The 12,371-nt window shown below is 44.7% G+C and overlaps 2 protein-coding genes across 2 annotated transcripts; both read left to right on the plus strand.

Moving 5' to 3' along the window:
• The first annotated feature begins 4,513 nt into the window (after window positions 1–4,513).
• Window positions 4,514–5,938, plus strand: LOC147231391 (class I histocompatibility antigen, F10 alpha chain-like). The gene is made up of 3 exons (XM_086152770.1): window positions 4,514–4,648; window positions 5,199–5,465; window positions 5,633–5,938. Exons 1-3 carry the CDS (start codon window positions 4,591–4,593, stop codon window positions 5,923–5,925), a joined length of 618 nt encoding a protein of 205 aa, XP_086008896.1. The 5' UTR covers window positions 4,514–4,590; the 3' UTR covers window positions 5,926–5,938.
• Window positions 5,939–6,269: 331 nt separating this feature from the next.
• Window positions 6,270–8,135, plus strand: LOC147231392 (mamu class I histocompatibility antigen, alpha chain F-like). The gene is made up of 4 exons (XM_086152776.1): window positions 6,270–6,618; window positions 6,860–6,958; window positions 7,136–7,153; window positions 7,305–8,135. Exons 1-2 carry the CDS (start codon window positions 6,270–6,272, stop codon window positions 6,949–6,951), a joined length of 441 nt encoding a protein of 146 aa, XP_086008902.1. The 3' UTR covers window positions 6,952–6,958; window positions 7,136–7,153; window positions 7,305–8,135.
• Window positions 8,136–12,371: the final 4,236 nt, after the last annotated feature.

Below are 12,371 nucleotides of genomic sequence, written 5' to 3' on the forward strand. Positions count from 1 at the left end.
CCGCCTTGCTTTTGCATATAATAAAAAAAAAAAAAAAAAAAAGAATGATATGAACCTCTTATCACGGCCCTAACCACAAGCAAGCGGTTTTAACTGGTTTTAACATGTTTTAACTTGTTTTCCGGTTTTAACCTGTTTTAACCTGTTTTAGCTACTTACTAATTGTTTTTATTCCCCACTGGAGTACATTTACTCCACCCACGGACAGCCGGGTGCAATATAGCAACTCTGCTAAGCCTGTCTGGTACATCCATCTTCTCATATCGCGTTTTATGCTGAAATGTTTAATGGCACTGTACTGTCTGTCCTTAAATAAAATTCATTCATTCATTCATTCATTCATTCATTCATTCATCCCCTCAGGTGAAGAACACTCCCCAGGAAGTAGGTCTATCAGTATCTATGTCTACCATAAAGATGAGAGTTAATAAAAAGGATTCACCACAAGGTACAAACCATTGGTCAACCTCAAAAATAGAAAGAATTGACTTTGACAAAAAACACGTGAAGAAGCCAGTCCAGTTCCGGAACAGCATTCTTTGGACAGATGGGACTAAGATCAACCTGTACCAGAATGATGGGAAGAAGAAAGTGTGAAGAAGAATTGGAAGTGCTCATGATCCAAAGCACACCACATCTTCTGGTGGAGGCAGTGTGATGGCATGGGCATGCATGGCTTCCACTTGTGTTTATTGATGATGTGACAAAAGACAGAAGCAGCCGGATGAATTGTGAAGTGTTTAGGGATATATTTTCTGCTCAGATTCAGCCAAATGCAGCAAAGTTGATTGGCTGTCGCTTCACAGTACAGATGGACAATGATCCAAAACATACTGCAAAAGCAACCCAGGAGTTTTTTTTAAAGTGAAGAAGTGGAATATTCTGCAATGGCTGAGTCAGTCACCAAATCTCAACCCAATGGAGCATGCATTTTACTTGCTCAAGACAAAACTGAAGGCAGAAAGACCCACTAACAAGCAACAACTGAAGACAGCTGCAGTAAAGGCCCAGCAAAGCATCAGAAAGGAGGAAACCAAGCGTCTGGTGATGCCCATGGGTTCCAGAATTCAAGCACTGACTGCAAAGGATTCTCAAAAAAATATTGAAAATAAACATTTTACTTGGGTTTATGTTTATTTGTCCAATTACATTTGAGCCCCTGAAATGAGGAGCGTTTGTAGAAAAGTAGCTACAATTCCTACATGCTATTCAGATATTTTTGTTCAACCCCTTGAATTAAACCTTAAAGTCTGCACTTCAATTCTGTTGTAGTTGTTTCATTTCAAATCCAATGTGGTGGCATGCAGAGCCCAAATCATGACGATTGTGTCACTGTCCAAATATTCCTGGGCCTAACTGTAGATGTGAAGAGATTCTGGAAATACACCATGAAGAATGTGAAGAAGCAAAGATCTTCAAATAAAATTGCTTCCATCCTATTAATCTTGAAGTTATGTCTGTTCAGATTGCAATCATCAAGTATTTCTGCACAGCATCCTCTCAAGTCCCAAACTTCCCAGAGTTTGTGGAAGTTGGTTTGGTGGATGAAGTTCCAATAACCCACTACGACAGCGACACCAGGAGAAAAGAACCCAAACAGGACTGGATGGACAAAGTCTCAGCAGATGATCCACAGTTCTGGGAGACAGAGACCCAGAGGTTACTGGTTAACCAGCAGTGGTACAAAGTCAGCCTCTAAACTGCAAAGCAGCTCTTTAACCAGACCGGAGGTTTGTTCACACACACTTCTGCACCCTGAGTTTATGTCCATCCCATCATCAGAATCACTAGGGAAGATATCACTGTTGGCAAACTTCCTTTCTTGGACTATTGCACTCATACTCAACAGGACAGAGGATTAACTGGAAACCAACACACACTGATCAATTTTTACTCTTTGACTCACATCACCCCCTTGAACACAAACTCGGGGTTATCAGAATTCTACACCACCGGACCAAGAACATCCCGTCAACCACCGAATACAGAAAAAGTGAGGTCCAAAATATTGGTAAAGCCCTCAAATCCAGTGGCTATCCTAATTGGGCCTTTGCCCAAGACTGGAAATGTGGTGGAACAGCACATGTTCGATGTTTTGGAGAGAAGGTCGGAGATGGTTGGGTCATATTCATTATTATTATTATATGTGGTATATGTACCTGTCATTGATTTAGAGAAAAACTACATAACAATTTAGTTTAAAAAAAACTGAATATCTCTCTTGGGCAGGGATAAACTTTGCTATTTCATTGTGCCTTTTCATAATATCAAGAACCATGTTTTGCTCTCCATAGCCTACTGAACCTCCAGCATTGACACTGGACAGTGTTTGGGTTGTAAATGGGCAGTACTTTTACCAATAGATGGTGCTACTGCTCTATCATCGTGTTGTTCTGCTTGTATGTGTCCAGTGAAGAACGAACGTTCTGTGTGTTCATACTGCCTGAAATAAAGTTCGTGTTCGAAAAACAATAGCCTCAGCCGACTTTCCCATACAAACAGCACTCCCCGATAGATGCGCTGTCTATCAAACTCCGTTCAAGCCAACATACACAGCGTGATACAGTCCTACCACAAGTCTCTGGCGTTGCAGTGGTGCACTGTGAGACGTGACCCTTGTGTCCACAGATGCCACTTGGGTGTAGCTTGTTTGTCGACAAAGTTGTAGAGACTCCCAACCAAGAAAAAAACAAAGTGAACGAGAGGCTAAGTCCACTTCCATGCCCTCGTCTGGCCTTGTTTATTCCAACGACTAACAACCAAGACAGACAAGGCGAGGCACAGCACGCAGTTCCAAATGTTCACTTTCTAGTTGGTTTGCGTTCAACAAAAATGACGTTTCCCCTCCTCACTCCCTTTCCATGCAGCCGCCACAGTGAACAGGTGAATGTAATCCCAGTTCAATCATTCGGTCAATCACCGCTCCTTGACCACACCCCCTGTGACAACTGACAGCTAACTTCAAGATCGATAGCTTAGCATATAGCCCTTTGGAGTTGAGGGGCGGTGTGGCTCAGGGTGTGAGAGTGGTTCTCCTCGGAACTTAACGTTCTGGGTTCAGTTCCCACCGGGCCATTTGAGGTTTTGCTGAGCAAGACCTTGAACCCCTGGCGCTGCTCATTAGCTGCCTTCTGCTCACGGTTCATCCATGATGGATTAAATGCAAGGGTCAAATTTCCCTGATGTTGCGCTCTGTGTAGAACTGAATGTGAAAATGAAGGTATTTCTGTCTTCCACCAATTTAAAAACCTGAATGAGAACGCTGAGGTGGCGAGTCCGTGCAGACTGTGGATGAGCTGTGGCCAACCGTATGACCCAGATCCAACGCCATTGGTCCGTCACGAAGACATCGGACCCTCCGATCCTGCCCGTCAGGTAGACAGGTAGTAACGTAGCTGATAGCAGAACGGGACACGTTGGACTGGACTGACTAAATCCTGGGAACTCAACACACACATTGCCAAGGTAGGAGTTCTTTTACGGTTCACTCTCTTGTTTTGTTTTTTTCCACTGGTCAGTTGTTCACCTTCTGTTTTTTTTTTTTTGAGAAGCTTATATCTCCTTTGGACCAGGCAGATGTTTAGTGCTGTTTTCTCCCGGTATTGGCCCGGACAATCAAAACTTGAGTAATCTCATGTTTATCAGATGTAAAAGAGGATGATTTTGTCACAAATAGTCAAAGTCAACTTTATTGTCAAAACTGCCAGATGTTCACACATATTTCTTATACCCCCCTTTTTTTTTCAATACAATTTTCCAGTATTATTTATTATTGTTATGTTTTTCTTTTAACTCTGGCACAACATCTTCCTTCGAGATAAATAAAGTTGTTCTTATTCTTATACAGAGCATTGAAGTAGAACAACGGAGAACTATGGCGAATTACGCTGAGGTGATTTGGCTGGAGCGCAATTTTCTTTCGATTTGTCAGTTCTGTCAACAAGTGACAGAAGGTGCAGTGGCAAGAAAAAAAAGAAAAGTGATAGCAGTATGAAAGTGCAGTTGCATCAACTGTTTTTACAGGGCTTTTTTTGCATTGAAGTGAATGAGTAAGTGAGTCCATGAAAGAATTCCCATGGCAGGTACTTGATGTGAGGTTCAAAATGTGATGAGAATGTTTAAAAATAGTTGTATGTTTACTAACATGCTGCAATGTAGTGCAGGATTTGTTCAAAATTTAGTGTCTTGTGAAAATGGGACATTGTGATTTCGCCTCATAAAGTGGATAAAAACAACTGCGTCATACAACACAGTATTTCCCACACCGATATGTAAACTGTTTTTTTTTATTATATACTTTTTATAATTTATACCCTTGCATTTTACAGTACTAACAGCAATGTTTCCATGACCATAAAAGCATTCTGACTCATTCTGACTGACTTTCGCGTCTAGCCTGTGCATTTTGAGTTTACATGGCGACCCGTGACGTTTCGAGCCCGATCTGAATTCTCATTGGCTCAGACGGGGGTTCGTTGCAGTTCCTCCCCAGTGGATCCTTCAGTGGAGCTCCAGATCCTTCACCTGGAAGACCAGCGTGTGTTTGGGAACAACAATGCTTGAACATCTGTAGGCTCTTCAAACCTGGAGATGATGAAGATCTCTCTACTTGTGCTGGTTGTCATGGGAACGTCCAGCGTGACGGCCGGTAAGTCCGTTTCTTTTCGCTTCATTTGATTTCTCAAAGAGTCTGAAGCAGCAGCTCGTGTTTAGTTTGGTCCAAAGATGATCTTCAGCCTGTTTCTCATCAACATTTCACCTTTAGAATCTGATGGAAACTGTAGTTTTTAGTTCAGAGTGAGAGTTCAGAGGAGATGGGAGCAAATATGGACGTTGTTTGGAGTTTACGATCAGTCAAAACGAAAGTGAAAGTAAATATGAGGCCTTTTACGAAATACAGCATGAAGGAAGGACAGAAGCAAAGATCTTCAAATAAAGTCCCTTTCTATTAATGTTAGAGTTTTGTCTGTTCATATTGAAATCATCCCATTTCCTAAAATACTGGAAATAATCCTTCACTTTGAGATTGACTTGCAGTATTTCTGACTAAATGTTGAACTGCTTTTCTGCTAAATTAAAGTGTAAGTTCTAGAATAGTTCCATCATTCACTGTGTTTTTACATCTTTGAGTAACTTAAAGCTGTTTATGGAACTTTCAGTCACCAAAACCTCATCATTCGGTGAAATATTTCTTCCAGTGATTCACTCCATGAAGTATTTCTACATGGGCTCCTCTCAAGTCCCAAACTTCCCAGAGTTTGTGGATGTTGGTCTTGTGAATGAAGTTCCAATAGCTCACTATGACAGCAACACCAGAACAGCAGAACCCAGACAGGCCTGGATGGACCAAGTCTCAGCAGATGATCCACAGTTCTGGGAGACAGAGACCCAGAACTCACTGGGTCACCAGCAGGTCTTCAAAGTCAACATCGAAATTGCAAAGCAGCGTTTCAACCAGACTGGAGGTTTGTTCACACACACACACACACACACACACACACACACACACACACACACACACACACACACACACACACACAGCTCTGCACCCTGAGTTTATGTCCATCCCATAATAAACACAGCAGACTGTGCTGAGATCTCACTGGTTCACTGCAGCTTCTGTCTCTCTCAGGATTCCACATTCTCCAGGTGATGTCTGGCTGTGAGTGGAACGATGAGACTGGAGAAGTGAATGGATTTGATCAGGATGCTTATGATGGAGAAGATTTCATCTCATTTGACCTGAAGACAATGACATGGATCGCTCCGAGACCACAGGCTTTCATCACCAAACAGAAGTGGGACAATGACGAGGCCATAAAGGAAAACAGGAAGCACTACCTCACCCAGTTTTGTCCTGAGTGGCTGAAGAAGTATCTGGACCACGGGAGGAGCTCCCTGCTGAGAACAGGTGGAATCACATGACCTGACGTCGTCTTAACAATGTTTCGACTTCTTTTCAAATCTTTGGTTATTTTCTTGAATCTGAGGAAACAATTTTGTTCCAATGAACACACACCAATCAATCAATCAATCAATCAATCGATAGATCTTCTTTCCTGCTTCTCTGTTCATTGGATGCAGATTCTTGGGTTCTTCCTTTCTGCTTTTTCGCTGATTTCACTCTTAAATATTGAAAGTTTAGACGAGACAGTGAGTAATATTTGTCCACAGCAGAAGAAGGTGTGATGTTTGTATCTTCACTCTTCTTCCTCCATGTCTCTGCCTTCCTTCTCCTGCCCACTTTCTAATCTGCCTCCTCCGTGTGGATGGAAGTTCTTCTGAGTTCAGGCGTTGACAGAAACTCTGTTTCTCTTGACGCTCCAGATCTTCCCGGAGTGCATCTCCTCCAGAAGACGCCCTCCTCTCCGGTCACCTGCCACGCCACCGGTTTCTTCCCCAGGGAAGCCATGCTCTTCTGGACGAAGGACGGAGAGAAGGTCCCTCAGGAGCTCGGAGAGATCCTCCCCAACTCCAATGGAACCTTCCAGATGAGCACCGACCTGAAGCTCCCAGACACACCCGGAGATCTGAGGGCATACAAGTGTGTGTTCCAGCTCTCCGGTGTCAAGGAGGACGTGGTCACCGTCCTGGACAGAGACGCCATCAGGAGCAACGGTAAGACTGGACTCACAGGGGATGAAGGTGGGAAACGACCCTCTAGTTTCCCATCAGCGTCCAGATCTTCAGATCCAAAGTGTGTCGGATTCATGTCTGCCATCAGTCGGGCTTTTTCTTCTTGCCGAATTGTTCAAGTCAGGATCAGTCAAACTTAACTGGTTAACAAGAACTGAACCGCAGAGAAGCAGAGAGACGATTTCAAGACCAGAAACTGTTTGTGTTGTGTTTTGCTCGACAGCAAAGCCTGGCCTCGTCCTCCCCGTCGTCGTCGCAGTGGTTGTTGTTGCTCTGCTCGCCGTGGTTGCTGTTGGATACGTCTTCTACAAGTAGAAGTCTGGTGAGAGACCTCCACAGGGAGATGTTTGACTTGGACTCGATGTCGTTTCATTGGAAATATCTTTGTCCCAACATGAAGCCATGCGAGGCTCCGACTTTCAGCCTTGCCATGTTGAGACACATCGTCTGCAAACTCTTCTGGCAAAGCTGAATTATTTCTCTTCTCTTTGTATTTCAGCCGAAGCTCCTCCGTCTCGTAAGTAGACGCATTTTTTGTTTAATTCTTTGGAAGTGACTTGCTCTCTGAAGATCCAAAATGTGAAACCAGCAGAGGTGTTTCCTGCAGGGAAAAGACTCCTGTAGTTTGGAACAGGATTCGAGCTAATTGTTTGTTTCTGACCTTCCAGCTGTCGGCAGCTCAGAAGTTTTGGAGGAACTCAATCCCAAACCCTCCTCATCTTGAGGGACAAACCAACCACTGCACTCAGTGAGTTCCTCCTGAAAGCTGCCTTCCAGGGTTCTTCTCGTCTCCTCGGGCTTTCAGATGAATTGTGGAAGTGACCGAAGAAAGGAGACGTCATCTTCAGTCCAGCCGTAAACTTGGAACAACGAGTTCAACATCTAGAATGGAGTTTAACATTGGATTTCTGAAGACAAGCAACTATAAAAGTGTATTTAAAAAGGATTTGACTCCATAAAAACATGAGTGGAACTGATGGACATTCCATCCAACATCTACTCAGCATCACTGAAAGACATGTTTCCCAACAACACGTTGACAAATCATCCTGAGATCTGGCTCTGAATGCAACACCACTTCTCTGCATCTGATATATGAAAAGATCTGGTGGTGGCTTTTCAAACACACACACACACACACACACAAGCAGTTTCAAGCAAGCCAGATGATGGAAGACCTAAAACATACAAAAATGTGCAAGATCTCATTTCTGTGCAATATTCAGAAACTGCAATATTTCATTTCATCTCATAACAGCTACACTACAATGTTCCCTTCTATCATACTATTGTGCACTCCTTACCTCACTTGTTACTAAGACACTTATCGTTTTATCACTGCTTACTAAGACACTTTATAGTTTCATTGAGACACTTTATAGTTTATAGTTTATTTTTATTCTAATTCTGCCTTTCTTGTATTGTTTATTACTGTTATAATTTCTGTAACTCTGGCACTGCAATTTCCTACGGGATTAATAAAGTTGTTCTTATTCTTATTCTTATTCATCCAGAATTTCCAGTTCTACGTTGCTCTGCTTGAACAGACATACTTTGGGGTTTATACTGTTTATTGCAACTGATATTGAATTGTTTTGTCAGATAGAAATTCTCTATTTGGAAACCGGGGTTTCTTTTCTGTGGATTTTGTTGTAAAAGAAAAGAAATCAAAGCTGGGATTCGTCACTTTTGTCCAATACTATAATTTTGGTTGAAGCGTCGCTGCACTGATGTCTCATTGATTCTTGTAATGACTTTTGATCTTCAATAAATTCCCTAAAACTCCCCGAAAATCTCAAATGAGTTGTGAACAGCAGTTGTGGCGGATAAAACCAAGGCGGCTCCAACCTGACAGAATCTTCCTGTTATTTCATGGGCCATAGAAGCAGCTCCACAAGAAAAGAAATAGTGGGAAACTGGCATTTAGAAGTGAGTGTTTTATTTTTTTCAGACAAACGCACACTCACGACGGTCCAGGTGTTTCCCCTGAAAAATCTGCTCTGCTGAGTTCTGCAGAGACTGCTGACAAATGACAAGTGTCAAGAAACATTTTTCCTCCGCTGAGGTTAACAGCTAAAATAAATAGATGTTTAAACAAGAGCCACCGGCCTGGAGTCATTTGGGCTGCCTCTTTTTTGGTCAAGGATAGTGGAGGACTTCAGGTAGCGTGGAACAGAGCACTGGGTTCGGGACTGGTTAAATACATCAGCCAGATAGTCAGCACAGTCTCTCAGAACCGTCCGGTCCAGCAGCTTTGCAGGGCTTCACTGCCCACAACGTATTCCTCGCCTCGTATGCCTGCACGGCGAAGATGAGGCTACCGCTGGTGACCCCACCTTAAAGTGGGCAAAGACGCGGTTTAACCCCTCGGCCACTGGGGCGTCATCATGGGCTACCGTGAGGTTGCTAGACCTTTAGTTGATGTGTTAGACTCCTTCCTTGCCACACAATCCCGTATATTTTTATAACTTAAATGCTCCCCAGCCCCAGATGAGAAGGTATCATTCCTGTCTTTTAGGAGCACTTCGACCTCCGCTTCTTCACAGGTTCTGGTTTGGATACACCCAAATTTGTTTGTCCACCATGACAGTGGCAACACAGTGTTAGATGTAACAAGACACAGTTGAGGTGTACACTTCCCAATCCTGGTCTTGAAAAATGTCCAGGTTGAGGTTTTCAAAACAGTCCTGCAGCTGCTGAGAGGCACCATCAACAGAAGGGAAACGATAAGGTAGGCCGAGATGGGGGAGCAGTGCAGCCCTGTAGCGTAGGAGTATTTTCTCCTCTGGTGGCTCATTGAACATGTTGGTGGAACTTGGGGAGCACTACCTTCTAATCGTTGGTTAAGGTCCCCTGCATTCATATGGGGCTTCCTCTGGATAGTGGATAGCGGCATTGTGCAAATAGCAGTTATTCCTGCTCTTACAGGAATAACTGTCTCTGTCATGGCAGTGAACTCAATTGCCGTGTCTGGAATGGATGAGAGGAGCCAGGTCTCAAGTATCAGCGAAATACAACAGTCCTGGATGAGTCTGTTTGCGGCTATCTGTTACAGTCAGCACATCCATTTTATTTGTGAAAGATCTGCCATTTGAGATGAAGATGCTGGGAGGTGGAATCTGAAGGTGGGAGGTATGCTCTGGAAAGGAGAGGCTGTTTGCTCAACAAAATACGTGAGTGTGAATGAGAGGGACCCATGTGAAATGGTGAGGCAACGGAGTGGATAAAGAAAGTGCAGGATTTTATGTACTTAAGGTCAACTTCATAGAGAGTGTGCAGAAGAAGTGAAGAAATGTGCACAAGCAGTGTGGAGCAAGTGGAGTAAGGTGTCAAGTGATAAGAGCGTTAAAAGGTGGAGGAGATGGTGGTAAGACCAGCCATGCTCTCTGGTTTAGAGACAGAGGAGGGGACAGGAGGCAGCAGAGATGAATATGTGGAGGTTTTCTTTGGGAGTGAGAAGGATAGAGAGGATCAGGAAGGAGGGGCAGCACATGTTCGATGTTTTGAAGATAAAGTCAGACCGAGATGGTCTGGATATGGACAGAGGAGGTATGGTGAAGATCTGGGTAGAAGGACGATGAGGTTCAAGGCCGAGGGAGATTTATGAACGAAGGGAGAAGAACAGGAAGTTAGTTGATGTGACAGTAGACGATCCCGTGAAGGTCAGATGGAGGCAATGATTGGACAATGAACCGACCAAATGTTTTTGGACAGTGGGAGGAGACCCTGGAGGAAAAAAAAAAGGCAGGAACCAGGAGAATGTATCCTTCAGGACAGATTCAGTTTGTTTTCCTTATTTAAGAAGTTTATTTAGCGGAAAATAAGTGAACCTTAGAAACTCGTCCTGAAAGGAGCAGGAGTCCTGCTTCTGTCTTCTGGTGCCACCTTCAGGTCAGTTTTGTTCTGCTGATCTGACTCAACCGGAAATGAAACACAACAGAGGCGAATTACCAGTTTGAGCCTCATGCTAACTGGCCAACATGCTAACGTTAAGAAGAGCGTGTTAGCATTACAGACAGAACTGAAGGGAGTCATGGAGAATTTATTTTTGGAAAAGAATCGAAAGGTTTCAGAACGAAAGGCATCGATCGGGATCCTACAGGAGCAGATACCTCGTAGAACATCGAAAGTCCAGGTGGAGTTAATGTTCCTCAATTTTATCCAACGTGCGTGAGACTTGGGCACAACATTTCACCCAAAGTTCAGTTAGAAAAGTTTACCCCCACTCCAAAAGTCCGGGATCAGCTCGTCTTGCCCTTCCTGTTTTTTCCTCCCGTGAAACAAAAGCTCTTCAGGGTTTTTTTCCCACGGCTGTTCTTCTGTAAAAGACACATTGAACCAATACTCACACTGAAAATAATTTTGATTTTTGGTGATATCTGATTGGACTCCCGTTTTGGGGGATCGTCTCTTCTGATAGAGTTAAAGGTCAACAGGACTCAACCAGCCTCACCTTGAAAACGGCCTTGGCAACTCCCTCTGATCGGGATGTCTCCTTCCTCTTATGCCTCCTCCTGCAGGACAGGGGGTCCAACAACCCCATTAGGGTCTCAGGAGCTGTAGAAATCAAAACACCGAGTCAGTCGACAAGCGGTTACTGTTAGCATCCAGAAAATGGGGAGGAGAGCCTTACTGAGGTACTCTGGCACGTTACTAAGGTGGGGCTTGATGACAGCTGGTTGGAGGTCTTTGTCGTGACGCAGGAGCTGTAGGTCACGAGGGTTGTCCTCAAAGTACGTCTGAGGGAAAGAAGTGGGGTAGGGGCTGGTCAGGCTAGGAGATGAAGCTAAACCTAACAGCCGACCACCAGGGATCAATTTGCTCACCTTCAGCTTCTATGAGTTCAGCAGCTCCAGCTTGATCTCCTTTAGCCGAGCCTCGCGCACCATCTGCTTGGTCACTGCTTGGTCAACGCATTGCGTCCTGCAAACAGAAATACAGCAGGGAGGGTCAGGATCCCCCAGCCCTGCAGGAGGCCAAGCATCAGAGACAGTAACTCACCCTGCATCTGTACCGGAAGCCCTCAATCTCCTCCATCTTGAACTGGTACAGCTTTAGGGGGCACTCTGCATCATCTGGAATCCAAAGTGCATTTAGCTCTCAAGACAAGTTCTCTCCTCATTCGTGTTTTCTCCGCACTTCTTGCCAAAAGTGCATGCTTCACCTCCAGTCAGCGTTTCCGCCACCTCCGACTGGAGTTGCTGCTCGCTGTGAGACACGAAGGACAGTGCCGTCCCTGGGTTGTCCGCTCTTGCCGTTCTGCCAGGATTAACACACATGCAGGTGATTTCCTGCCATTTTTACTTTCTGGGAGAAGTTCCTGAGGGTTCTTCACAAGGTTTAGGTCATTGCATACTAACTTTATTGGCGCTTTTCTCAATTGGTTTCAGTCTTTACACTTTGCACTTCCCGGACAACTGTTTGGTCAGTCCCTGCCAGTTTCCTGCAAGTATTCCGGTAGAAAGCTTATAATAAGCATTAAGGCTAGCTGTTAGCTATTATGCCACAGGCTTACTCTTCTGAAGGATAGCAGCAACGGGGCGCGAGGGGCTACGGGTGGGAGGGCATGCGGGGCTCCTGGGGTGCGATGGGAGGGCAAGCAGGAATCCCAGCGACAGGGCGCTTGAGGCTCCCGGCATCTGGGGAGAGGGCGTGCGGGGTTCCTGGTGACAGGGTGCTTGGATATCCTGGTGAAGGGTGCGTGGGGCTCCCGGTGTCCAAGGGTAGGTTGCGCG

Source organism: Fistularia commersonii, chromosome 9 (genome assembly GCF_037954325.1).
Source record: "Fistularia commersonii isolate RoL2024-O1a breed Wild chromosome 9, RoL_Fcom_v1.0, whole genome shotgun sequence".
Classification (NCBI taxonomy): domain Eukaryota; kingdom Metazoa; phylum Chordata; class Actinopteri; order Syngnathiformes; family Fistulariidae; genus Fistularia; species Fistularia commersonii.

Bases quoted from the DNA above. Each gene is read 5' to 3' on its own strand.
- LOC147231392 (XM_086152776.1), top strand. From the start codon at position 6,270: ATGGAAGTTCTTCTGAGTTCAGGCGTTGACAGAAACTCTGTTTCTCTT. The intron at 6,619-6,859 runs GTAAGACTGGAC...TTTGCTCGACAG, and splicing joins AGACGCCATCAGGAGCAACG to CAAAGCCTGGCCTCGTCCTC.
- LOC147231391 (XM_086152770.1), top strand. From the start codon at position 4,591: ATGATGAAGATCTCTCTACTTGTGCTGGTTGTCATGGGAACGTCCAGC. The intron at 4,649-5,198 runs GTAAGTCCGTTT...TATTTCTTCCAG, and splicing joins AACGTCCAGCGTGACGGCCG to TGATTCACTCCATGAAGTAT. The intron at 5,466-5,632 runs GTTTGTTCACAC...TGTCTCTCTCAG, and splicing joins GCGTTTCAACCAGACTGGAG to GATTCCACATTCTCCAGGTG.